The sequence below is a fragment of the Panulirus ornatus genome, chromosome 20, assembly GCF_036320965.1.
Source record: "Panulirus ornatus isolate Po-2019 chromosome 20, ASM3632096v1, whole genome shotgun sequence".
Lineage (NCBI taxonomy): Eukaryota > Metazoa > Arthropoda > Malacostraca > Decapoda > Palinuridae > Panulirus > Panulirus ornatus.
The window spans coordinates 48,379,337-48,406,797 of record NC_092243.1 but is presented as its reverse complement, the minus strand read 5'-3'; the positions used below and the strand labels follow the sequence as shown (position 1 = coordinate 48,406,797).

At 40.1% G+C, this 27,461-nt stretch overlaps 1 protein-coding gene across 9 annotated transcripts in view; it reads right to left on the bottom strand.

Moving 5' to 3' along the window:
* LOC139755988 (uncharacterized) overlaps positions 1-27,461 on the bottom strand; it is a 540,334-nt gene that overhangs the window by 264,038 nt on the left and 248,835 nt on the right. The window contains exon 6 of one of the 9 annotated variants that reach the window (XM_071674897.1): positions 19,818-25,369. The exons of the other annotated variants lie outside the window; for them this stretch is intronic. Coding sequence (XP_071530998.1) covers positions 25,151-25,369 — 219 coding nt within the window. The 3' untranslated portion in view covers positions 19,818-25,150. Of the gene's footprint in view, positions 1-19,817; positions 25,370-27,461 lie in introns of those variants that run through there. 9 annotated transcript variants of the gene reach the window in all.

Below are 27,461 nucleotides of genomic sequence, written 5' to 3'. Positions count from 1 at the left end.
CAATAAACTTATGCCTCTGCAGTTTGAAGACTCACCTCTATCCCCTTTGCCTTTGTAAAATGGCACTATGCATGCATTCTGCCAATCCTCAGGTACTTCACCACAATCCATACATACAATGAATATCTTTACCAATCAGTCAACAACACAGTCACCCCCTTTTTTAATAAATTCCACTGGAATACAATCCAAAGCCACCACCTTCCTGAATTTCATCTTCTGCATAGCTTTCACTACCTCTTCTCCACTTGACAAACTATTCTCACTGTCCCTCTCACTGCACACCACCCCAACCAAAACAACCTATATCTACCACTCTATCATCAAACACATTTAACAAAACCTCAAAATATTCATTGCATCTCCTCATTTCTTCACAACCTGTTATAACCTCACTACTTGCCCCTTTTACCGATGTTCCCAAAACCAAAAGTCTTTCTTTCACATGCCTATCAATTAATATATAATCCAATACTGCCCACTGACCATCTCTCCTACTCACATACATGTACTTGTGTATACCTCTCTTTCTAAACCAGGTATTCCTAATCACCATTCCTTTTTCAGCACACAACTCAACATGCTGTTCACCATTTTCAACAGTGAATACCCCATGTGTCCCTATTATACTTTCAACTGCTGCATTACTTACCTTCACATTTAAATCACATTTAAATCACATTCAAATCTTACATCTCAACTGCTGACACACTCATTTAGCTGCTCCCAAAACCTCTCATTAATATCCTTCTTCTCAAGGCCAGATACATAAGAATGAATAATCACCCATCTCTTGCCATCCACTTTCATTTTTATCAATATCACTCTAGAATTTACCTCCTTACACTATATTACACACTCCCACTAATTCTGCTTCAGGAGTAGCGCTACTCCTTCCTTAGCTCATGTTCTCTCACCTACCCATGACTTTACTCCTACGACATTTCAGTTCATTCTTCCCCTCTACCCTTGAGCTCTGTTTCACTCAGAGCCAGAACATTCAGATTTCTTTCCTTAAACATATTGCCTAACTCTCCTCTCTTCTCATCTTGGTTACATTCACAAACATTTAGACACCCCAGCCTCAGCCTTCAAGGAGGATAAGCACCCTCTGCTTGGTTCTTTCTGTTCCTTCTCTTAAAACTGAAATACATAGGGGGGACCAGCCCCTCATTCCTGCCCCATCTAATCATCTTCTACGTTAAGCAATGAATACAGTGATAAAATTCTTTCTCTCCTAACCCTACACACACACACACACAAGTGATAAAAGGTGGTGATGAAGTGAGGGGGAGATGGAGTGAGTATTATGAAGGTTTGTTGAATATGTATGATGATAAGAGTGGCAGATGTAGGGTGTTTTGATAGGGGTGGTGTGTGAAGTGAGAGAGTCAAGGAAGAGTGGTTTGGTGAAGAGAGAAGAGTTGGTGAAAGCCTTTCATAAGATGAAATCTGGCAAGGTGGCATGATTAGATAGTACTGCAGTCGAATTTATTAAGAAAAGGGGTGACTGTGTTGTTAATTGGTTGGTAAGGATAGTCAATGCACATATGGAACATGGTGAAGTGCCTGAGGATTGGCAGAATGCATGTATAGTGCCTTTGTACAAAGGCAAAGGGGATGAAGGTGAGTGTTCAAACTACAGAGGCATAAGTTTGATGAGTATTCCTACAAAATTGTATGGGAAGATACTGACTGAGAGGGTGAAGGCATGTACAGAGCATCAGACTGGGGAGGAACAGTGTGGTTTCAGAAGTGGTAGAGGATGTGTGGATCAGGTGTTTTCTTTGAAGAATGTGTGAGAAATATTCACAGAAAGAGGTGGATCTGTATGTGGCATTTATGGATCTGGAGAAGGTATATGACAGGTGGATAGAGATGCTTTCTGGAAGGTCTTATGAGTTATGGTGTGGGAGGTAAGCCACTAGAAGCAGAGAGTTTTTCATCAAGGGCATAAGGCTTGTGTACAAGTGGGAAGAGAGGAGAGTGATTTCCCCTTGGATATTTAATTTGTTTATGAATGGAGTGGTTTGGGAGGTAAATGCATGAGTTTTGGAGAGAGGGGTGAGTATGCAGTCCGTTGGGATGAGAGGGCCTGGGAAGTGAGTTGTTTGCCGATGATAAAGCACTGGTGGCTGGTTCAAGTGAGAAACTGCACATGCTTGTGACTGAGTTTGGAAAAGTGTGTGAAAGGAGAAAGTTGAGAGTAAATGCGAAAAAGAGCAAGGTTATTAGGTTCAGCAAGATTAAGGGACAAGTTAGTTGGGATGTGAGTTTGAATGGAGAAAAATTGAAGGAAGTGAAGTGTTTTAGATATCTGGGATGGGACTTAGCAGCAAATGGAATCATGGAAGTGGAAGTGAGTCATAGGGGAGGGGGTTAGGTTCTGGGAGCAATGAAGAATGTGTGAAAAGAGAGAACATTATCTCAGAGAGTGAAAATGGGTTGTTTGAAGGAATAGTAGTTCCAACAATGTTATATGATTGCAAGACATCGGCTAAAGAGAGGGTTGTACAGAGGAGGGTGGATGTGTTGGAAATGAAATGTTTGAGGACAATATGTGCTGTGAGGTGGTTTGACTAAGTAATGTAAGGGTAAGAGAGATGTGTGGAAGTAAAAAGAGTGTGGTTGAGAGAGCAGAAGAGGGTGTGTTGAAATGGTTTGGATATACGGAGAGAATGAGTGGGGAAAGGTTGACAATGAGGATATATGTGTCAGAGGCAGAGGGAACAAGAAGCAGGAGCCCAAATTGGAGGTGGCAAGATGGAATGAAAAAGATTTTGAGTGATTAGGGCCTGAACATGGATGAGGGTGAGAGGGGTGCAAGGAATAGAATGAACTGAAACTATGTGGTATACCAGGGTAGACATGCTGTCAATGAACTGAACTGAAAACTGAACTGTTAAAGTAATGGTAAATCATGGCTCAAGCTTATTTAATGCCTAAGGAAGATACGGTAACTGATGAATCATTTGTGAACTACAAAAATATCTCTTGGTGTATCTATCATTTTTGTGAGTGTTACAAATACAAGGTACTATCGATATCCCAAAACTTGGTATGATTCTCATTTATTTCTAACATCATCATAGCAAAAATGACATATATTTCCACTGAACAGAAAAAGTCATAATTTACAGCCATTTGGTCATGTTTCCATAACAAATTAACAACATCCACAGTTAAAAGAGTTCCTTCCAGTAAGACTTAAAATTCTACTCTGATACAACATTCAGTCATTCTGCTAAAAGATGTGAAACATACTCTTTCCAGTTTCATCTAACCACTTCTTATTATGCATAAAATAAGTGGTTAGTACAAGTTCCATTTACTAAATAAAATCATATATATTTAGTCATCTTGTACTTTCAATTCTACTTTAAAGTAGATGTTATTTGATAAAAAAATGATCATTCATTTTATGGCTAATCATTTCATCTTACAGTAAAATACTACATTTAACTATAAATACTTTAAAAATATGGCAGTACATTAACATATCACCAATTCTAGATAATATGAGAAAAACTTTACCTTACATATGTCCAGGTAGAATATTGAAAATCCATGATCCTTGGAAGCAAGCAAAGTGGGAAGTTTGGAGTTTTACAGATCTTATAAATATAGGCCCTAAATTGTGGGCAGAGTATCCCACAACCTTTACAGAGTGGTCTGTATACATATTGCAGGTTCTGAATGTTATTTGTTTGTAATATATAAATATATATACCATATAAAACATTCAAGAAACATTGACTGAAATTATTATACAATAATAACCCACAATCCTTCCTTTTTCAACTCCAACACACTTATCAATGTCTACAATGCCCTTACAAGATTTACTCTGTTTAGAATTTTAACAACTTTTCATTGTGCCACACAATATCATATGCAGTTGTGTTACCAACCTCATATGACTCATTCAAGTGATGCAGTACCTCATCTTCATCTTACTCAAAAGGTTTTCCACTTTCCAGACAATTTCAAGCAGAGTGTGCTTCTTCACAACACTATTCCAAGCATCATAACATCTACACTTTTTATATTTCACTGTCAGGGTAAAAGTCAAGAAAATATCACACAAATAATATGGAAAAGATTGGAACTTTGCTATTATCTTTTGAGACAGTCAGAATGGTGGTGTGGGCTATGGTATCACAAGATAAAAACAGCAGTCAACTCTGGAACCTCATGCTCTAAGTTAATGGTAATTCTGAATGCACTGAAGGACAAATTTTGGGAGTTTATGTTTTCAAAAATACAGTTCTTTCTTTATATTCTACCTGTGTTACATTTTACAAGTATTCATGTTTGAGAAATCCTGAATCTATTCCTGTGTCTATCAATATGGAAAAGATGCACTACACATGGCAATCTTTAAACAGAGAGGTTTATGCACTGGCATTAAAACTTCACCAATGGCTGGATGGTATATGCTACACACTAAAAGGATTGTACTACTGGATGGATACCATATGCAAAACATTTAAGAGACCTAATACTTTATACATAACAGCTTTTCATTACAATAATTCTCATAAATTAAATAATTAACTTAACAATCTATAAAAGAACTACTTTCAGGTACTGGTACATGATTCAATCTCACCCTATGTCTATTAACTAACTCTTGTTCTATTAGTAACATATTATCAATTGCAAAGTGATATGAAAATAACAGTGACTAAACATATTAAGTTTTATCACTGAGGAAGATTTAACTTAAAAAAACATCTACTTGGCAAATTAAATACAAATTCACATATATATACTTGTAATTGTCTGCCTGCTTCCCGCAATAGCAGGGAAGCGCCACGGACACACAAAGAAAGTTCGCATTCACTCACATCCATTCTTTAGCCTTCATGTGCAATCTGCAGCCCCCTATCCACAACCAGGCCTCACAGACCTTCACATTGTTTCTATCGGCCACTTCACACACCCTGGATTAGTCAACTGACAGCACTTGCACCCCTATACACTACTTTGTCCCACTTTACTCTATCCCATGCATGCCTTTCACCCTCCTGCATGTCCATTCCCCAACCAGTTAAAATGTTTTTCACTCTGTCCTTCCATCTCCAGTTTGTTCTCCCCTTCTCTTTGTCCCCTCCACTTCTGAAACATATATCCTCTTTATCAACTTCTCTTCATTCATTTTCTCCATATGTCCAAACCATTTCAGCACACCCTCTTCAGTTTTCTCAGTTATACTCTTCTTATTACCAAAATTCTCTCATGTCCTTTATTACTTAATCAAACCACCTCACACCATATACAGCCCATAAACATCAAATTTTCAACAAATCCAACCTCTTCCATACATCTGCATCTATAGCTCATGCCTCACGTATATTCAGCATCGTTAGGATTACTATACCATCAAACATACCCATTTTTGCCATCCAAGATAATGACCTCTCTTTCCAAACACTCTTAAATGTTCCTAGAACAGTCACCACCTCACCTACCCTATGACTCCTGCTTCCATAGGTCAATTTCCTGCCACACCCACTTCCAAGTATCTAAAGTATTTAATTTTCTCCAATTGTTTTCCATTCATCCTTACACCCTAACTAATTTGTCCCTCTACCCTGCTAAATCTAATAACACTATCTTTATTCACATTTACTCTCGACTTCCTCCTTCTATACACTCCTCCAAATTCAGTCACCAACTTCTGCAATTTCTCATTTGAATCTCCCATCCACTGATGTCTCACCAGCTAACAATGACTGACTCACTTCCCAGACCCTTTCATCCCTACACACTGCATACTCACCTATCCAGGACCCTTGCAGCCTTTACCTCTTCACCGTACCATCCATTAAAAATCAAATAGACATGGTGATATAACACACCCCTGCTACAGACCACCCTTCATCTGGAACCACTCAAAGTCCCCTCTTCCTACTCATACACATGCCAGACACCCTTGAAAAATACTTACTCCCTGCTTCCAGCAGATTTCTTCCCACACCATATAGTGATAAGGCCTTCCACAAGGCATCTCTATCAACCCTATCATATGCCTTCTCCAGATTCATAAAATGACACATATAAATCCTTCTTTTTCTCTTTCTTAAACTTGCATTCTTTAAGGAAAATGCCTGATCCATACATCCTCTACCACTTCTGAAATTGCACTGTTTCTTTGCAATATGATGCTCTGGACATGCCATCACCCTCTCAATCACCACTCTCCCATAGAAATCAACAAGTACCTCTGTTGTTTGAACACTCAACTCACCTTTGTTCCTGTTGCCTTTATACAACGGCCATACATGCATTCTGCCAATCCTTATGCATTTCTCCATGATCCATACATACATTGAAAATCCCAACTAACCAATAAACAATAAAGTCAACCTCTTTCTAAAGAAATTCAACTGCAATACAATCCACTCCAGGTGCTATGCCACATTCCATCATTCACATCTTTCACCACCTTTTCTTTCTTCACCAAACCACTTGCCATGACTCTCTCACTTTGCATACCTCCTTGGCCTAAGCACCCTACATCTGCCACCCTATCACCAAACACATTCAGCAATCATCCCATCTCCTCCTCACCCCTTCACCAATTCCCTATTTGCTCCCTTGACCAATGTTCTCACTTGTTCTCCTATTTTTTCAAACTGATATCGTTCTTCCAAAAGTTTTTATTCTCCTTGAAGTTTACTGATACTCACTCACCCACACCCTCATTTGTACACTCTTTCTCAAGCCCTGCATCTTCCTCTTGACCTCCTGCAGCTTTCCCTCATAAACCCCCATTCATTTGCACACCTTCCCTGTAAGTACCACCCACATACCTCACTCTTCTCTTTCATTAGCAACTTTACCTTTTCATCCCACCACTCATTACCCTTTCACACCTACCCACCTCCCAACTTACGTTACCACTTGCTTCTCTCACATATGCCAGCAATGCTTCCCTATTACCTTCCATTCTTCACCCACTCTCCTAGCTTCACTTACCCTAATCTTCTACCATTCTACACGCAGTCTCTCCAAATAATTCTTCCCACAGATTTCTTTTCTAAGCCCACTTATTTTCACCAGTCACATCATACATGCTTTTTCCTATTTTTTGAAAACTTCTACAAATCTTCACCCTCAAAGACATCCCACCAGCTGCCCCTCGCAGAAAGTTCATATACAAGAGTCTCTCTTCAGCAAGCTAATCAATTTGTAAGTAATGCAATAATACTGAGAGAGAAAGAGAGAGAGAGAGAGAGAGAGAGAGAGAGAGAGAGAGAGAGAGAGAGAGAGAGAGAGAGAGAGAGAGAGAGAGAGACATATATATATATATATATATATATATATATATATATATATATATATATATATATATATATATATATATATATATATAATCCTCCCCTCCTTGTATTAACTTTCTAAAATGGGAAACAGAAGAAGGAGTCACGCGGGGAGTGCTCATCCTCCTCGAAGGCTCAGAGTGGGATGCCTAAATGTGTGTGGATGTAACCAAGATGTGAAAAAAGGAGAGATAGGTAGTATGTTTGAGGAAAGGAACCTGGATGTTTTGGCTCTGAGTGAAACGAAGCTCAAGGGTAAAGGGGAAGAGTGGTTTGGAAATGTCTGGGGAGTGAAGTCAGGGGTTAGTGAGAGGACAAGAGCAAGGGAAGGAGTAGCAATACTCCTGAAACAGGAGTTGTGGGAGTATGTCATAGAATGTAAGAAAGTAAATTCTCGATTAATATGGGTAAAATTGAAAGTTGATGGAGAGAGGTGGGTGATTATTGGTGCATATGCACCTGGGCATGAGAAGAAAGATCATGAGAGGCAAGTGTTTTGGGAACAGCTAAATGAGTGTGTTAGCGGTTTTGATGCACGAGACCGGGTTATAGTGATGGGTGATTTGAATGCAAAGGTGAGTAATGTGGCAGTTGAGGGAATAATTGGTATGCATGGGGTGTTCAGTGCTGTAAATGGAAATGGTGAAGAGCTTGTAGATTTATGTGCTGAAAAAGGACTGATGATCGGGAATACCTGGTTTAAAAAGCGAGATATACATAAGTATACTTATGTAAGTAGGAGAGATGGCCAGAGAGCGTTATTGGATTACGTGTTAATGGACAGGCGTGCGAAAGAGAGACTTTTGGATGTCAATGTGCTGAGAGGTGCAACTGGAGGGATGTCTGATCATTATCTTGTGGAGGCTAAGGTGAAGATTAGTATGGGTTTTCAGAAAAGAAGAGTGAATGTTGGGGTGAAGAAGGTGGTGAGAGTAAGTGAGCTTGGGAAGGAGACCTGTGTGAAGAAGTATCAGGAGAGACTGTGTACAGAATGGAAAAAGGTGAGCACAATGGAAGTAAGGGGAGTGGGGGAGGAATGGGATGTATTTAGGGAATCAGTGATGGATTGCGCAAAAGATGCTTGTGGCATGAGAAGAGTGGGAGGTGGGCTGTTTAGAAAGGGTAGTGAGTGGTGGGATGAAGAAGTAAGAGTATTAGTGAAAGAGAAGAGAGAGGCATTTGGACGATTTTTGCAGGGAAAAAATGCAATTGAGTGGGAGAAGTATAAAAGAAAGAGACAGGAGGTCAAGAGAAAGGTGCAAGAGGTGAAAAAAAGGGCAAATGAGAGTTGGGGTGAGAGACTATCAGTAAATTTTAGGGAGAATAAAAAGATGTTCTGGAAGGAGGTAAATAGGGTGCGTAAGACAAGGGAGCAAATGGGAACTTCAGTGAAGGGCGTAAATGGGGAGGTGATAACAAGTAGTGGTGATGTGAGAAGGAGATGGAATGAGTATTTTGAAGGTTTGTTGAATGTGTCTGATGACAGAGTGGCAGATATAGGGTGTTTGGGTCGAGGTGGTGTGCAAAGTGAGAGGGTTAGGGAAAATGATTTGGTAAACAGAGAAGAGGTAGTAAAAGCTTTGCGGAAGATGAAAGCCGGCAAGGCAGCAGGTTTGGATGGTATTGCAGTGGAATTTATTAAAAAAGGGGGTGACTGTATTGTTGACTGGTTGGTAAGGTTATTTAATGTATGTATGACTCATGGTGAGGTGCCTGAGGATTGGCGGAATGCTTGCATAGTGCCATTGTACAAAGGCAAAGGGGATAAGAGTGAGTGCTCAAATTACAGAGGTATAAGTTTGTTGAGTATTCCTGGTAAATTATATGGGAGGGTATTGATTGAGAGGGTGAAGGCATGTACAGAGCATCAGATTGGGGAAGAGCAGTGTGGTTTCAGAAGTGGGAGAGGATGTGTGGATCAGGTGTTTGCTTTGAAGAATGTATGTGAGAAATACTTAGAAAAGCAAATGGATTTGTATGTAGCATTTATGGATCTGGAGAAGGCATATGATAGAGTTGATAGAGATGCTCTGTGGAAGGTATTAAGAATATATGGTGTGGGAGGCAAGTTGTTAGAAGCAGTGAAAAGTTTTTATCGAGGATGTAAGGCATGTGTACGTGTAGGAAGAGAGGAAAGTGATTGGTTCTCAGTGAATGTAGGTTTGCGGCAGGGGTGTGTGATGTCTCCATGGTTGTTTAATTTGTTTATGGATGGGGTTGTTAGGGAGGTAAATGCAAGAGTTTTGGAAAGAGGGGCAAGTATGAAGTCTGTTGGGATGAGAGAGCTTGGGAAGTGAGTCAGTTGTTTTTGCTGGTGATACAGCACGGTGGGGCCCTTTCCGTGACAAACTGCAGAAGTTGCTGACTGAGTTTGGAAGGTTATGTGAAGGGAGGAATCTGAGACTAAATGTTAGTAAAAAAAAATTATTAGGTTTAGCAGAGTTAAGGACAGGTTATATTGGGGTGAGTTTGAATGGAGAAAAACTGGGTGAAGTGATGTTTTTAATGCCCAGGAGTGGGAAGAGGGAGTGAATTTTAACCATGGGGAATGGAAAATGGTATAGGGTGGGTAAGGAGGCAAAGGTTCTAGTAGAACTGAAGAATGTGTGATAAAAGAGATTGTTATCTGGGATAGCAAAAATGGATATGTTTGAAGGTATAGTAGTCCAAAAAATATTATACAGATATGAGGCATGGGCTACAGATAAAGACATGCAGAGGGTGGATGAGTTGGAAATGAAGAGCTTAGGGGCAATATATACTGTGAGGTGGTCTGACTGAGAAATAAAAGGGTAAGAAAGAGGTGTGGTTATATAAGGAGTGTCGTTGAGACAGCTGAAGACAATGTGCTGAAATGTTCTGAATATAGGGATAGAATGAGTGGGGAAAGGCCAACAAAGAGGTTACATGAGTCAGAAACGGAAGGAACAGAGACCAAATTTGAGATGGATGGATGGAGTGAAAAAGATTTTGAGTGATTGGGACTTGAACATGCTTGAGGGTGAAAGGTGAAAATGGAACAGAGTGGATTGGAATGATGTGGTATACAGGGGTGGACATGCTGTCAATGGACTGAACCAGGGAATGTGAACCACCGAGGTGAACCATGGAAAGAACATTGGGATCTGGTTGTGGGTAGGGAGCTGTGGTTTCAATGCATTACATAAGACAGCTAGAGAATGGATGTGAAAAAATGTTACCTTTCGACTGTTCTTGGCATTACTTGCTGATTCAGGAAATGGCAAACAAAATAAAAAAGAAAATTGTCTATATATATATATATATATATATATATATATATATATATATATATATATATATATATATATATATATTTCTTTCGTCTGTTTCCTTGCGCTACCTCGCAAATGCGGGAGACAGCAACAAAGCAAATAAAAAAAATATATATATATATATATATATTATATTTTTTTTCATTATACTTTGTCGCTGTCTCCCGCGTTTGCAAGGTAGCGCAAGGAAACAGACGAAAGAAATGGCCCAACCCCCCCCATACACATGTATATACATACGTCCACACACGCAAATATACATACCTACACAGTTTTCCATGGTTTACCCCAGACGCTTCACATGCCTTGATTCACTCCACTGACAGCACGTCAACCCCGGTATACCACATCGCTCCAATTCACTCTATTCCTTGCCCTCCTTTCACCCTCCTGCATGTTCAGGCCCCGATCACACAGAGCATCAGATTGGGGAAGAGCAGTATGGTTTCAGAAGTGGTAGAGGATGTGTGGATCAGGTGTTTGCTTTGAAGAATGTATGTGAGAAATACTTAGAAAAGCAAATGGATTTGTATGTAGCATTTATGGATCTGGAGAAGGCATATGATAGAGTTGATAGAGATGCTCTGTGGAAGGTATTAAGAATATATGGTGTGGGAGGAAAGTTGTTAGAAGCAGTGAAAAGTTTTTATCGAGGATGTAAGGCATGTGTACGTGTAGGAAGAGAGGAAAGTGATTGGTTCTCAGTGAATGTAGGTTTGTGGCAGGGGTGTGTGATGCCTCCATGGTTGTTTAATTTGTTTATGGATGGGGTTGTTAGGGAGGTGAATGCAAGAGTTTTGGAAAGAGGGGCAAGTATGAAGTCTGTTGGGGATGAGAGAGCTTGGGAAGTGAGTCAGTTGTTGTTCGCTGATGATACAGCGCTGGTGGCTGATTCATGTGAGAAACTGCAGAAGCTGGTGACTGAGTTTGGTAAAGTGTGTGTAAGAAGAAAGTTAAGAGTAAATGTGAATAAGAGCAAGGTTATTAGGTACAGTAGGGTGGAGGGTCAAGTCAATTGGGAGGTGAGTTTGAATGGAGAAAAACTGGAGGAAGTGAAGTGTTTTAGATATCTGGGAGTGGATCTGGCAGCGGATGGAACCATGGAAGCGGAAGTGGATCATAGGGTGGGGGAGGGGGCGAAAATTCTGGGGGCCTTGAAGAATGTGTGGAAGTCGAGAACATTATCTCGGAAAGCAAAAATGGGTATGTTTGAAGAAATAGTGGTTCCAACAATGTTGTATGGTTGCGAGGCGTGGGCTATGGATAGAGTTGTGCGCAGGAGGATGGATGTGCTGGAAATGAGATGTTTGAGGACAATGTGTGGTGTGAGGTGGTTTGATTGAGTGAGTAACGTAAGGGTAAGAGAGATGTGTGGAAATAAAAAGAGCGTGGTTGAGAGAGCAGAAGAGGGTGTTTTGAAGTGGTTTGGGCACATGGAGAGAATGAGTGAGGAAAGATTGACCAAGAGGATATATGTGTCGGAGGTGGAGGGAACGAGGACAAGAGGGAGACCAAATTGGAGGTGGAAAGATGGAGTGAAAAAGATTTTGTGTGATCGGGGCCTGAAAAAGAAATATATATATATATATATATATATATATATATATATATATATATATATATATATATATATATATATATATATATATATATATATATTATTCATTTATTCACTTATTTATTTTGCTTTGTCGCTGTCTCCCGCGTTAGCGAGGTAGCGCAAGGAAACAGACGAAAGAAAGGCCCAACCTACCCACATACACATGTATATACATACATGTCCACACACGCAAATATACATACCTATACATCTCAATGTACACATATATATACACACACAGACATACACAAATATACACATGTACATAATTCATACTGTCTGCCTTTATTTATTCTCATTGCCACCCAGCCACATATGGAATAACAACCCCCTTCCCCCTCATGTGTGCAAGGTAGCGCTGGGAAAAGACAACAAAGGCCCCATTCGTTCACACTCAGTCTCTAGCTGTCATGTAATAATGCACCGAAATCACAGCTCGCTTTCCACATCCAGGCCCCACACAACTTTCCATGGTTTACCCCAGACGCTTCACATGCCCTGATTCAATCCATTGATAGCACGTCGACCCCGGTATACCATATCGTTCCAATTCACTCTATACCTTGCACGCCTTTCACCCTCCTGCATGTTCAGGCCCCGATCACACAAAATCTTTTTCACTCCATCTTTCCACATCCAATTTGGTCTCCCACTTCTCCTCGTTCCCTCCACCTCTGACACATATATCCTCTTGGTCAATCTTTCCTCACTCATTTTCTCCATATGACCAAACCATTTCAAAACACCCTCTTCTGCTCTCTCAACCACACTCTTTTTACTTCCATACATCTCTCTTACCCTTAAATAACTTACTCGATCAAACCACCTCACACCACATAATGTCCTAAAACATCTCATTTCCAGCACATCCACCCTCCTGCGCACAACTCTATCCATAGCCCACGCCTCGCAGCCATACAACATTGTTGGAACCACTATTCCTTCAAACATACCTATTTTTGCTTTCCGAGATAATGTTCTTGAATTCCACACATTCTTCAAGGCTCCCAGAACTTTCGCCCCCTCCCCCACCCTATGATTCACTTCCGCTTCCATGGTTCCATCCGCGGCAAGATCCACTCCCAGATATCTAAAACATTTTACATCCTCCAGTTTTTCTCCATTCAAATTTACCTCCCAATTGACTTGACCCTCAACCCTACTGTACCTAATAACCTTGCTCTTATTCACATTTACTCTTAACTTTCCTCTTTCATACACTTTACCAAACTCAGTCACCAGTTTCTGCAGTTTCTCACATGAATCAGCCACCACCGCTGTATCATCAGCGAACAAAAACTGACTCACTTGCATATAAATATATATATATATTTTTTTTTCTTTTTTTGCTTTGTCGTTGTCTCCCGCATTTGCGAGGTAGCGCAAGGAAACAGACGAAAGAAATGGCCCAACCCACCCCCATACACATGTATATACATACACGTCCACACACGCAAATATACATACCAACACAGCTTTCCATGGTTTACCCCAGACGCTTCGCATGCCCTGATTCAATCCACTGACAGCACATCAACCCCGCTATACCACATCGATCCAATTCACTCTATTCCTTGCCCTCCTTTCACCCTCCTGCATGTTCAGGCCCCGATCACTCAAAATCTTTTTCACTCCATCTTTCCACCTCCAATTTGGTCTCCCACTTCTCCTCGTTCCCTCCAACTCCGACACATATATCCTCTTGGTCAATCTTTCCTCACTCATTCTCTCCATATGCCCAAACCATTTCAAAACACCCTCTTCTGCTCTCTCAACCACGCTCTTTTTATTTCCACACATCTCTCTTACCCTTACGTTACTTACTCAATCAAACCACCTCACACCACACATTGTCCTCAAACATCTCATTTCCAGCACATCCACCCTCCTCCACACAACTGTATCTATAGCCCATGCCTCGCAACCATATAACATTGTTGGAACCACTATTCCTTCAAACATACCCATTTTTGCTTTCCGAGATAATGTTCTCGACTTCCACACATTCTTCAACGCTCCCAGAACTTTTGCCCCCTCCCCCACCCTATGATTCACTTCCATTTCCATGGTTCCATCCGCTGACAAATCCACTCCCAGATATCTAAAACACTTTACTTCCTCCAGTTTTTCTCCATTCAAACTCACCTCCCAAGTGACTTGTCCCTCAACCCTACTGTACCTAATAACCTTGTTCTTATTCACATTTACTCTCAGCTCTCTTCTTTCACACACTTTACCAAACTCAGTCACCAGCTTCTGTAGTTTCTCACATGAATCAGCCACCAGCGTTGTACCATCAGCAAACAACTGACTCACTTCCCAAGCTCTCTCATCCACAACAGACTGCATACTTGCCCCTCTTTCCAAAACTCTTGCATTCACCTCCCTAACAACCCCATCCATAAACAAATTAAACAACCATGGAGACATCACACACCCCTGCCGCACACCTACATTCACTGAGAACCAATCACTTTCCTCTCTTCCTACACGTAAACATGCCTTACATCCTCGATAAAAACTTTTCATTGCTTCTATCAACTTGCCTCCCACACCATATATTCTTAATACCTTCCACAGAGCATCTCCATCAACTTTATCATATGCCTTCTCCAGATCCATAAATGCTACATACAAATCCATTTGCTTTTCCCATTTGCTTTTCTAAGTATTTCTCACATACATTCTTCAAAGCAAACACCTGATCCACACATCCTCTACCACTTCTGAAACCACACTGCTCTTCCCCAATCTGATGCTCTGTACATGCCTTCACCCTCTCAATCAATACCCTCCCATATAATTTACCAGGAATACTCAACAAACTTATACCTCTGTAGTTTGAGCACTCACTCTTATCCCCTTTGCCTTTGTACAATGGCACTATGCAAGCATTCCACCAATCCTCAGGCACCTCACCATGAGTCATACATACATTACAAAACCTTACCAACCAGTCAGCAATACAGTCACCCCCTTTTTTGAGAAATTCCACTGCAATACCATCCAAACCCACTGCCTTGCCAGCTTTCATCTTCCACAAAGCTTTTACTACCTCTTCTCTGTTTACCAAATCATTCTCCCTAACCCTCTCACTCTGCACACCACCTCGACCAAAACACCCTATATCCGCCACTCTATCATCAAACACATTCAACAAACCTTCAAAATACTCACTCCATCTCCTTCTCACATTACCACTACTTGTTATCACCTCCCCATTAGCCCCCTTCACTGAAGTTCCCATTTGCTCCCTTGTCTTATGCACTTTATTTACCTCCCTCCAAAACATCTTTTATTCTCCCTAAAATTTCATGATACTCTCTCACCCCATCTCTCATTTGCCCTCTTTTTCACCTCTTGCACCTTTTTCTTGACCTCCTGCCTCCTTCTTTTATACATCTCCGACTCATTTGCATTATTTCCCTGCAAAAATCATCCAAATGCCTCTCTCTTCTCTTTCAGTAATTATCTTACTTCTTCATCCCACCACTCACTACCCTTTCTAATCTGCCCACCTCCCATGCTTCTCATGCCACAAGCATTTTTTGCACAAGCCATCACTGCTTCCCTAAATACATCCCATTCCTCACCCACTCCCCTTACGTCCTTTGTTCTCAACTTTTCCCATTCTGTACTCAGTCTCTTATGGTACTTCCTCACACAAGTCTCCTTCCCAAGCTCACTTACTCTCACCACCCTCTTCACCCCAACATTCTCTCTTCTTTTCTGAAAACACCTACAAATCTTCACCTTCGCCTCCACAAGATAATGATCAGACATCCCTCCAGTTGCACCTCTCAGCACATTAACATCCAAAAGTCTCTCTTTCGCACGCCTATCAATTAACACATAATCCAATAACACCCTCTGGCCATTTCTCCTACTTACATACGTATACTTATGTATATCTCTCTTTTTAACCAGGTATTCCCAATCACCAGTCCTTCTTCAGTACATAAATCTACAAGCTCTTCACCAATTACATTTACAAAACTGAACACCCCATGTACACCAATCATTCCCTCAACTGCCACATTACTCCCCTTTGCATTCAAATCACCCATCACTATAACCCGGTCTCGTGCATCAAAACTACTAACATACTCACTCAGCTGGTCCCAAAACACTTGCCTCTCATGATCTTTCTTCTCATACCCAGGTGCATATGCACCAATAATCACCCATCTCTCTCCATCCACTTTCAGTTTTAACCATATCAATCTAGAGTTTACTTTCTTACACTCTATCACATACTCCCGCCACTCCTTTTTCAGGAGTAGTGTTACTCCTTCCCTTGCTCTTGTCCTCTCACTAACCCTAGACTTTACTCCCAAGACATTCCCAAACCACTCTTCCCCTTTACCCTTGAGCTTCGTTTCACTCAGAGCCAAAACATCCAGGTTCCTTTCCTCAAACATACTATCTATCTTTCCTTTTTTCTCATCTTGGTTACATCCACACACATTTAGACACCTTAATCTGAGCCTTTGAGGAGGATGAGCACTCCCCGCATGACTCCTTCTGTTTCCCCTTTTAGAAAGTTAAAATACAAGGAGGGGAGGGTTTCCAGCTCCCCTCTCCCGTCCCCTTTAGTCGCCTTCTACGACACGTGAGGAATGCATGGGAAGTATTCTTTCTCCCCTATCCCCAGTGATATATCTATATTTATTCTGCTTTGTCGCTGTCTCCCGCGTTTGCGAGGTAGCGCAAGGAAACAGACGAAAGAAATGGCCCAACCCAACCCCATACACAATGTATATACATACACGTCCACACACGCAAATATACATACCTATACATCTCAATGTACACATATATATACACACACAGACACATACATATATACCCATGCTCACAATTCACACTGTCTGCCTTTATTCATTCCCATCGCCACCTCGCCACACATGGAATACCATCCCCCTACCCCCTCATGTGTGCGAGGTAGCACTAGGAAAAGACAACAAAGGCCCCATTCGTTCACACTCAGTCTCTAGTTGTCATGCAATAATGCCCGAAATCACAGCTCCCTTTCCACATCCAGACCCCACACAACTTTCCCTGGTTTACCCCAGACGCTTCACATGCCCTGATTCAATCCACTGACAGCACGTCAACCCCGGTATACCACATCGATCCAATTCACTCTATTCCTTGCCCTCCTTTCACCCCCCTGCATGTTCAGGCCCCGATCACACAAAATCTTTTTCACTCCTTCTTTCCACCTCCAATTTGGTCTCCCACTTCTCCTCGTTCCCTCCACCTCCAACACATATATCCTCTTGGTCAAGCTTTCCACACTCATTCTCTCCATGTGCCCAAACCATTTCAAAACACCCTCTTCTGCTCTCTCAACCACGCTCTTTTTATTTCCACACATCTCTCCTAACCTTACATTACTTACTCGATCAAACCACCTCACACCCCACATTGTCCTCAAACATCTCATATATATATGAATGGGATGTATTTAGGGAATCAGTGATGGATTGCGCAAAAGATGCTTGTGGCATGAGAAGAGTGGGAGGTGGGTTGATTAGAAAGGGTAGTGAGTGGTGGGATGAAGAAGTAAGATTATTAGTGAAAGAGAAGAGAGAGGCATTTGGACGATTTTTGCAGGGAAAAAATGCAATTGAGTGGGAGATGTATAAAAGAAAGAGACAGGAGGTCAAGAGAAAGGTGCAAGAGGTGAAAAAGAGGGCAAATGAGAGTTGGGGTGAGAGAGCATCATTAAATTTTAGGGAGAATAAAAAGATGTTCTGGAAGGAGGTAAATAAAGTGCGTAAGACAAGGGAGCAAATGGGAACTTCAGTGAAGGGTGCAAATGGGGAGGTGATAACAAGTAGTAGTGATGTGAGAAGGATATGGAGTGAGTATTTTGAAAGTTTGTTGAATGTGGTTGATGATAGAGTGGCAGATATAGGGTGTTTTGGTCGAGGTGGGGTGCAAAGTGAGAGGGTTAGGGAAAATGATTTGGTAAACAGAGAAGAGGTAGTAAAAGCTTTGCAGAAGATGAAAGCCGGCAAGGCAGCAGGTTTGGATGGTATTGCAGTGGAATTTATTAAAAAAGGGGGTGACTGTATTATTGACTGGTTGGTAAGGTTATTTAATGTATGTATGACTCATGGTGAGGTGCCTGAGGATTGGCAGAATGTGTTGAGTATTTGTTGAGTATTCCTGGTAAATTATATGGGAGGGTATTGATTGAGAGGGTGAAGGCATGTACAGAGCATCAGATTGGGGAAGAGCAGTGTGGTTTCAGAAGTGGTAGAGGATGTGTGGATCAGGTGTTTGCTCTGAAGAATGTATGTGAGAAATACTTAGAAAAGCAAATGGATTTGTATGTAGCATTTATGGATCTGGAGAAGGCATATCATAAAGTTGATAGAGATGCTCTGTGGAAAGTATTAAGAATATATGGTGTGGGAGGCAAGTTGTTAGAAGCAGTGAAAAGTTTTTATCGAGGATGTAAGGCATGTGTACGTGTAGGAAGAGAGGAAAGTGATTGGTTCTCAGTGAATGTAGGTTTGCGGCAGGGGTGTGTGATGTCTCCATGGTTGTTTAATTTGTTTATGGATGGGGTTGTTAGGGAGGTAAATGCAAGAGTCCTGGAAAGAGGGGCAAGTATGAAGTCTGTTGGGGATGAGAGAGCTTGGGAAGTGAGTCAGTTGTTGTTCGCTGATGATACAGCGCTGGTGGCTGATTCATGTGAGAAACTGCAGAAGCTGGTGACTGAGTTTGGTAAAGTGTGTGAAAGAAGAAAGTTAAGAGTAAATGTGAATAAGAGCAAGGTAATTAGGTACAGTAGGGTTGAGGGTCAAGTCAACTGGAAGGTAAGTTTGAATGGAGAAAAACTGGAGGAAGTAAAGTGTTTTAGATATCTGGGAGTGGATCTGGCAGCGGATGGAACCATGGAAGCGGAAGTGGATCATATATATATATATATATATATATATATATATATATATATATATATATATATATATATATATATATATATATATATATATATATATATATCTTTTCTTTCTTTCAAACTATTCGCCATTTCCCGCATTAGTGAGGTAGTGTTAAGAACAGAGGACTGGGCCTTTGAGGGAATACCCTCACCTGGCCCAATTCTCTGTTCCTTCTTTTGGAATATTAAAAAAAAAAAAAAAACGAGAGGGGAGGATTTCCAGCCCCCCGCTCCCTCCCCTTTTAGTCGCCTTCTACGACACGCAGGGAATACGTGGGAAGTATTCTTTCTCCCCTATCCCCAGGGAATATATATATATATATATATATATATATATATCCCTGGGGATAGGGGATTAAGAATACATCCCACGTATTCCCTGCGTGTCGTAGAAGGCGACTAAAAGGGGAGGGAGCGGGGGGCTGGAAATCCTCCCCTCTCTCTTTTTTTTTTTTTTTTTTTAATTTTCCAAAAGAAGGAACAGAGGGGGCCAGGTGAGGATATTCCAAAAAAGGCCCAGTCCTCTGTTCTTAACGCTACCTCGCTATCGCGGGAAATGGCGAATAGTATGGAAAAAAAAAAAAAAAAAAAAAAAAAAATATATATATATATATATATATATATATTTACAAACACACACATATGTACATATTCATACTTGCTTGCCTTCATCCATTTCTGGCACTACCCCGCCCAACAGGAAATAGCATAGCTACCCCCTTCTTCAGTGAGGTAGCACCAGGAAAACAGACAAAAAAGGCCACATTCTTTCACACTCAGTCTCTAGTTGTCATGTGTAATGCACCAAAACCACAGCTCCCCACCCACATCCAGGCCACATCAACCTTTCCATGGTTTATCCCAGATGTTTCTCATGCCCTGGTTCAGTCCAATGACAGCACTTCGACCCCAGTATACCACATCATTCCAATTCACTTTATTCCTAGCACACCTCTAACCCTCCTGGTGGTCAGGCCCTGATCACTCAAAATCTTTTTCACCATCCTTCCACCTCCAATTTGGCCTCCCGCTCCTCTGTGTTCCATCCACCTCTGACATATATATCCTCTTAGTCAATCATTCCTCACTCATTCTCTCTATATGACCAAACCATTTCAACACACCGTCTTCTGCTCTCTCAACCACACCTTTTTTACTGCCTTTTATTACAGACTTGATCCAACCACTGCACACCACATACTGCCCTCAAATATTTCATTTCCAACACATCCACCCTCCCCCATACGACCTTATCTACAGCCTATACCTCGCAACCATATAATATTGTTGGAACTACCAATCCTTCAAACATACCCATTTTTGCTCTCCAAGATAATGTTCTCTCCTTCCACACATTCTTCATCGCTCCCAGAACATTTGCTCCCTCCCTCACCCTGTGACTCACTTCTGCTTCCATGGTTTCATTCACTGCTAAGTCCACTCCCAGATATCTAAAACACTTTACTTCCCAATTTTTCTCCACTCAAACTCACATCCCAATTTGATTTGTTCTACAACCCTCCTGAACCTAATAACCTTGCTCTCATTCACATTTACTCTTAACTTTCTCCTTTCACACACTTTTCCAAACTCAGTCACCAACTTCTGCAGATTCTAACTCTCCTGCTTATGCTCTGGACATCATCCTTCACTATAACACTACAAACAACATTTCAACATACTCCATGACACTTTTTGTCCATGATATAACTACCATAAAGCAGACAACAAGCATTTACTACTCAATTGCCCTGCATCTTCTGCACAAGATGAAGACACAAGTTTGGTCACCTTACATAAAGTTGCACAAAGAGCTAATAAAGAAGGTGCAGGGAAGGGCAACTAAGACGGTACCAGAATTAAGAGAGCTAAGTTACATGGGAAGTGTAGAGGCTTTAAATTTGCCAACCTTGGAAGAAAGAAGAATGATGGGTGACCTGATCATGGTATCTAAACTTTTACAACAGATCAATGATAAGGACAGTGAACAGTTCTTTGAGAAATGTAAGTATAGAGGAACTGGAGGACACAACATTAAACTATGCAAGCAAATTGTTACAAAAAGAAATACTTCCATTATTTGACAGTAGTGGATGAATGGAACTGAATGAGTGAGGACATGGTTCAATAAAGACAGTATAAGTATATGAATTCAAGAACTTGTATAATAGCAGAGGTTCAAGAAATGGTATTTTTTATTTCAACAATTGTAAAACTCCCTCCCCATAAGTAACAAATAGCTAACATCAACTTTACAACACTTTATGACCTACCCATTAGACATACACCCATTAAAGGTAACGTTCCCCAGATAAATATGACTCATAATTTCCTGTCTACACTCTAGACAACACCCATTCCAACAACACAACAAATACTGTTTTACCACATCCCAAGACCCTTCATGCCAACAATGCAACCACTATGAAGATACCAAGCACTTACGACTCAACTGCTCTGCACTCTCATACACACACGCACACAACATCATTACACATTATGAACTGCAGTTCTGATAAGTGGAACTGGCTGGTTTCCTGATTGCTGCATAAGCCTCATAAAGGTGGAAAGAATTACTGTATGAATATCATAGAGCACAGTTTATCAGTACAGGTTGTACCTCCCTAATCCAGCACTCTGTGGTCTGGCACATTTTGAATCTGCTGCTGTTAATTTGTGGATCTGCCACCAGGGCAGTGATGTTAGCAATGCTATGGCACCAAAATCTGTTCACACTACAGCCAAGCTAATCAGTTTCTTACACTTATTTTTTTGCATAAAATGAAAGCCAGAAAACTTTAAAGTTTTGGGAAGGTTTGAAAGGTGCTAGGAGTACAGAACTGGGCAGTGCACATATAAATCAATTTAAACTCCCACGTAATGAGGGTGTAAGCATTTCTGGGGAGATGCTTATCGAGCAGGCCAAAGTTTTTCATAGAGAACTAAAGCTAGACTATGACTGTGAATATCTGCTAGGATGGTTATATAAGTTTAAACAGAGACATGTAATTTCAATACACAGTGTGTGCAGTGAAAAGCAAGGTGCTGACATGAAAACTTGCAGTGTACAGTCATATTACAAGAATCGATAAAAACTCTAATTCTCTATTAATCAACCAACAGCAACATGTACAGGGCGAGAGAGAGAGTGTATGAGCCAGATGCCTGGCTGGGACTGACGCAGCGCAGGCTGGGTGCCTTGACAATATCAATAAAACAACAATAGTAACAAGAGTCAACCAAAGCCAACTACCAACTTATGGCCATTCATTATATTAACTACTGATCACAGAGTTAAGACAAAGTTTGTGGGTAAATATGCACAGTTAGTAGCAGCGGAATAAGTGTATAATGCTGACAAATCTACCCTGTATTGACATCATATGCTACGAAAAACCCTTGCCCAAGATACTGAGGAGTCTCCATCTGGGGATACTTCTGATGTAATTTGATATATCAGTAAAAAAAAACCTTGTTTGGAAGCATTAATGGTTGTATTATTTCCTGATTTAAGCTTTGTTCTGCCTTTGGTCACAACAATATGTATGTGGACTGAGCTGGCAAGACTAGGGGTCAGAGATATGTTTGCATAGGGGGTGCCCTTAGGGGTCAATTTTTGTTTTCCAGCATTTTCTGTGATCCGGCAATGGACAGGTCCCAAGGTTGCCAAATAAAAGAGGTTCAACCTGTATACCCATATGTTTGCAGGAAAATCATATTTGTCAGACTTGAGAGTGGACATCCCCCCAAGCTATTGCCAGAGCCAGCCACACCTTAAGAAGATAGTTAAAGAAATTGATCCAACTACCTGCTAGCAAATATCATAAATTCAATCATATTCATGGATAAAACATTCAGCACATTATACATAAGCTAAAACTAAATTATGCTTCTCAAGTTTGGTCAATGAACCTAAAAAAAAACTCAAGTAACTAACAGAAAATGTCCAAAGGATAGCAGCAAATACTGTACCAGAATCTAGACAGCTGAATTACAGGGAAAGGTAGAGGCCATAAATTTGCCTATCTTGGAAGAAAAGAGTGAGGGGTAACCCAATTACAATCTTTAAGATTTTAAAGCAGAGTGATAATGCAGACAGTGTACCGTTTTTTGAGATATGTATGGATGGAAGAACTGAGGACATAACATGAAATCAAACTCGAAACTTAATAAAAAGAGATGTGAAAAAGTACTTTTATATCATAAGAGTTTTGGAGGAATGGAAGAAAATAAATCAAGACATGGTAAAAGCTGAAAGCATATAGAAATCTTAAAAGTTGTATCATGGTAGAGAATGTTCAAGAACTGGGACCCCACAAATGTAAAACTCCCTCCCAGTACAGTAGAAGTAGGAACAAATATGTAATTATACCACATACACACTCATTCAATAAGAAACAAGCTGTAGGAATCTGTGTGAGAATGACTTGGGAGACAACAGTGTCCCTAACCTGTCACCAGAGTCACCTCAGAAGAAGAGTTCAGGAGACCAGTTATCTGCTGGCAAATATCAGAATCGCATTCAAGTTCATGGGTAAGGAATGTTCAACAAGCAGTTGACATAAAAAATGTGGCAAAACGAAACTATGCTACTCAAGTCTGGTCAGCATACCTATTGAAGTATAAAGAGGTAAGAAAGAAGGTACCAGAATTGAGAGAGCTGAGTTACAGGGAAATGTTAGAGACTTTACATTTGACTATCAAGGAAGAAAGAAGAGAGGCACAAAAAAATCTCAACCAAGACAGTGATAGTTCTATGAGGGACATAGGGGTAGAACACCCAGAAGTTATATCACAAAATTAAGCAAATAACATGACCAAAAAGATGTAAGGAAGTACTTTTATATTATCAAAATGGTGGATGAATGGAATAAACTGACTGAAGACATGGTCACTGCAGACAGCATACAGAAATAAGTTGTATGAGATAAACAGTTAAAGAAATGGGGCCCTATAAGTGTCAAAATCTCTCCCTATACAGTACATACAATATGCAATCACACACACGTGCACACATGTAACACGAGCATAAAACTCTCTCCCAGTTACACAAGTGTAAAACTCTCTCCTCATAACACAAAAACAGCAATCACACACACACACACACACACACACACACACACACACACACACAAACACTCACACAAGAGTGAAACACTAGGGGTGAACTTATCATAATCTATAACATTTTAAAATAGTTCCTCGAAAGATGTAGGGATAGATCAACCACAGAACATAATATGAAATTTAGCAAAAATCTTGTTATAAAAGATGGAAAGAAGTGCTTTTATAGTATGGGAGAGGTTAATGGATGGAAAAGGATGACTGAGGGCATGGATAATGCAGACAACATACATAAATCGAAGAAGTTGTATGATAGTTGTGAATGTCTAAAAGATGGGGCCCTATGTGTGTAAAACTCCCTCCCTGTGCAAGACAAATAAGTAATCAAAAATACTTATTACACAAACACTACATTGCAAAAAATTTGTTTGGGTGATCTCTCATTATAAGCAGAAATATTTCACAAAAGAGAGAGTGCTGTTAGTGGAATATCATATCTCTATTCCAAAAATCTACAAAGAAAGTAACTAAGAAATAAAACTAGTTCATTAGACTTCTATATATGATTATCCAATCTCAATGACTACAGTATAATAACAGTACTGTACAGCAATCACGCCATATTTTCATACCCAAGTAATACCATATGCAGCTATTGGATAGCTTTTGGAATGGAATTGAGCAACCCTGAGTAAACCAAACCCAGGTAAATTTGTAACATAGCCAGTCTGACTGAAGAAACAGATATGCAAGTTATCTCATTACTAGAAATATTCTGAATACTGATAAATATAAATCTATATCTAACATATGGCCTCTTCTTCTTTCCATAAAGGCTAGAGATTTCATGCCATTTGATTTTCAAAAATAATACTGATATATATCACAATTTCACTTTCAAAATATTTCAAAATTTATGAGTAAACTCATGACTCTTTAAGTTATATTTCTGTGAGGAGCGGTATGGGCAGTGTGCACATGCAAATGGTTTCTCCCCAGTGTGAGTACGTATGTGCTTTTTCAAATGGTCTTTTCTAGCAGTGGAGTAGACACAGTAGGGGCACTGGTGCCTCTTCTTAGGGGCATCTCCTCCACCAGTCCTCTGATCCCTGCTGCCCAGTCCCACCTGTGGAGATATCTCGCTTACTACACTTGACATACCGGAAAATTAACTGACATTCAAGTCTAGATTAATCAAAACTAAACCTATAAAACATATCTACACTTACCAAGTTATGATATCACTGTATTTAATATAGGCACATTATTCACAGGAAATAAATGCAAGTGAGATGTAAACTTATCACACTGACAAAAGATTTTGGTTGGGCCACTATGCTTCAAATAAAGGAAATAGCTTATTGGATAAGAAGAGGAAGGGCTGCAGACTGAAGCATCTTTAAATCTTGCCATTGCAACACAAAGTTCTTAGTGATCAGTACTTCTAAAGTATTCTTTCTACTTTTAACAGAATGCACATAATGTTCAACCCAAGTTACATGTAGTGTGATCACTGTATGCAAACCAACTTTGTTATATTTCAAACCAAAGCCATTGCTAAGTATGAGGTACACAACGATACACCGCCTATATGTCACTATCATATTACTATGTACAGCACTATTTGATTTCAATATCCTGTGTGTTACCTTTAGTATTCCCTAATACTAGCAAGAGAACAAATTTTGGCAATACAGGTCTCCCCAACTTTAAATTTGGGTTGTGTTCCTGGAAAATTGTGTTCAAAACAAATTTGTTCAAAACAAAACACTCAAAACATAGAACAAAGGAAGACATGTTCCAGATCCTTTCCAAGGCCCAATACTATACACTACCTCTTCACTAACTGACATAGCAAACACATATAGTGACATCAATATTAGGTAATATAATTCACTGCAATTTAAATCATAAATGAATACTCACCAAACAGGCTGGTTTTTCTCATGCACAGGATGAGTGATGATTGTCATGTAGTATAAAATGGAGCATTAAGGGAGTGGATAGATGGTCATTCAATAGCAGTGGCAGAGTCACTTTCTCCAATTTCTCAATTAAACTGTTTTTTACTGTGGCTGTTACATTGATTGTTATTTCCACCTATGGTGAAGCTGACAGGGCAACAGACTCTTTAATCTTGACTGCTCTACTCTACACAATTATAAATGTGCAGTTTGGTAAACTGAAGTCTGACAGTCAGTCATGGTCTTATTTTTCAGCTCCTTTCTTTGGAGAAATAAGTACAGCAAGTAAACTGGAGTTTAGTATTGTGCGGTAGACATCCAAATGGGCTGCATACCTGCCATCCATCTTCTGCACACCTTAAAAACTCAATAAGTGTAATCTGGTCACTTCAGAGAATGAGATCCTGCTATGCCTTTAAAATCATAGAAAAAAACTCCACTTAAATAAATGCTTCTTGCATCATTTGTAGTGCCTTCTGTTTGCTGTACAGAGATGCAAGGCACAAATTTTGAAACAATATGCTAGCTTTGCTCTCTTAAACTGCTGAATTCAGAACCAAATCGCTTATATTAAATTTTTGGTGTTAAGTCTTTTAGCCTTAAATTCATTTAAAGAGGGGGAAACCTGTATGTAGCAACATTCATTGTCTCTTCAAGGAAAATTATACAAAAAATGCATTGATTATGATATGTGATATGTTTAAGAGTTCAAGATTCAAGACATGATAGTGGTGGCCTTTCTGACATTTTAAATAAGACCATATGCTATTGCTTATGAAATGAAGGATCATCCAGAAAATCTCAAAAGGCTGTAATTTCTTGCAGGTAAGAGTTCATAAAAAGTGCAAATCAAACTATTCCAATAATCACTGACTGACAATGGGGAAGGAATGGGTCTCATATCTGAAAGATTCCTGATGGATAAAGAAGGGGCAAAGTTGATAAAAAGGCAGGGATTAGAGCTAAGTTAGAATCCCAAATGAGATATGGACTGGAGAAGAACTACGATAATGAGTATTGAAAAGGAGTGACAGGTCACCCTTTTAATATGTGGATCTTTATAAACATTATTTTATTTATTTATTTATTTTGCTTTGTCGCTGTCTCCCGCGTTTGCGAGGTAGCGCAAGGAAACAGACGAAAGAAATGGCCCAACCCACCCCCATACACAATGTATACACACACACATGTCCACACACGCAAATAAAATTACCTATACATCTCAATGTACACATATATATACACACACAGACA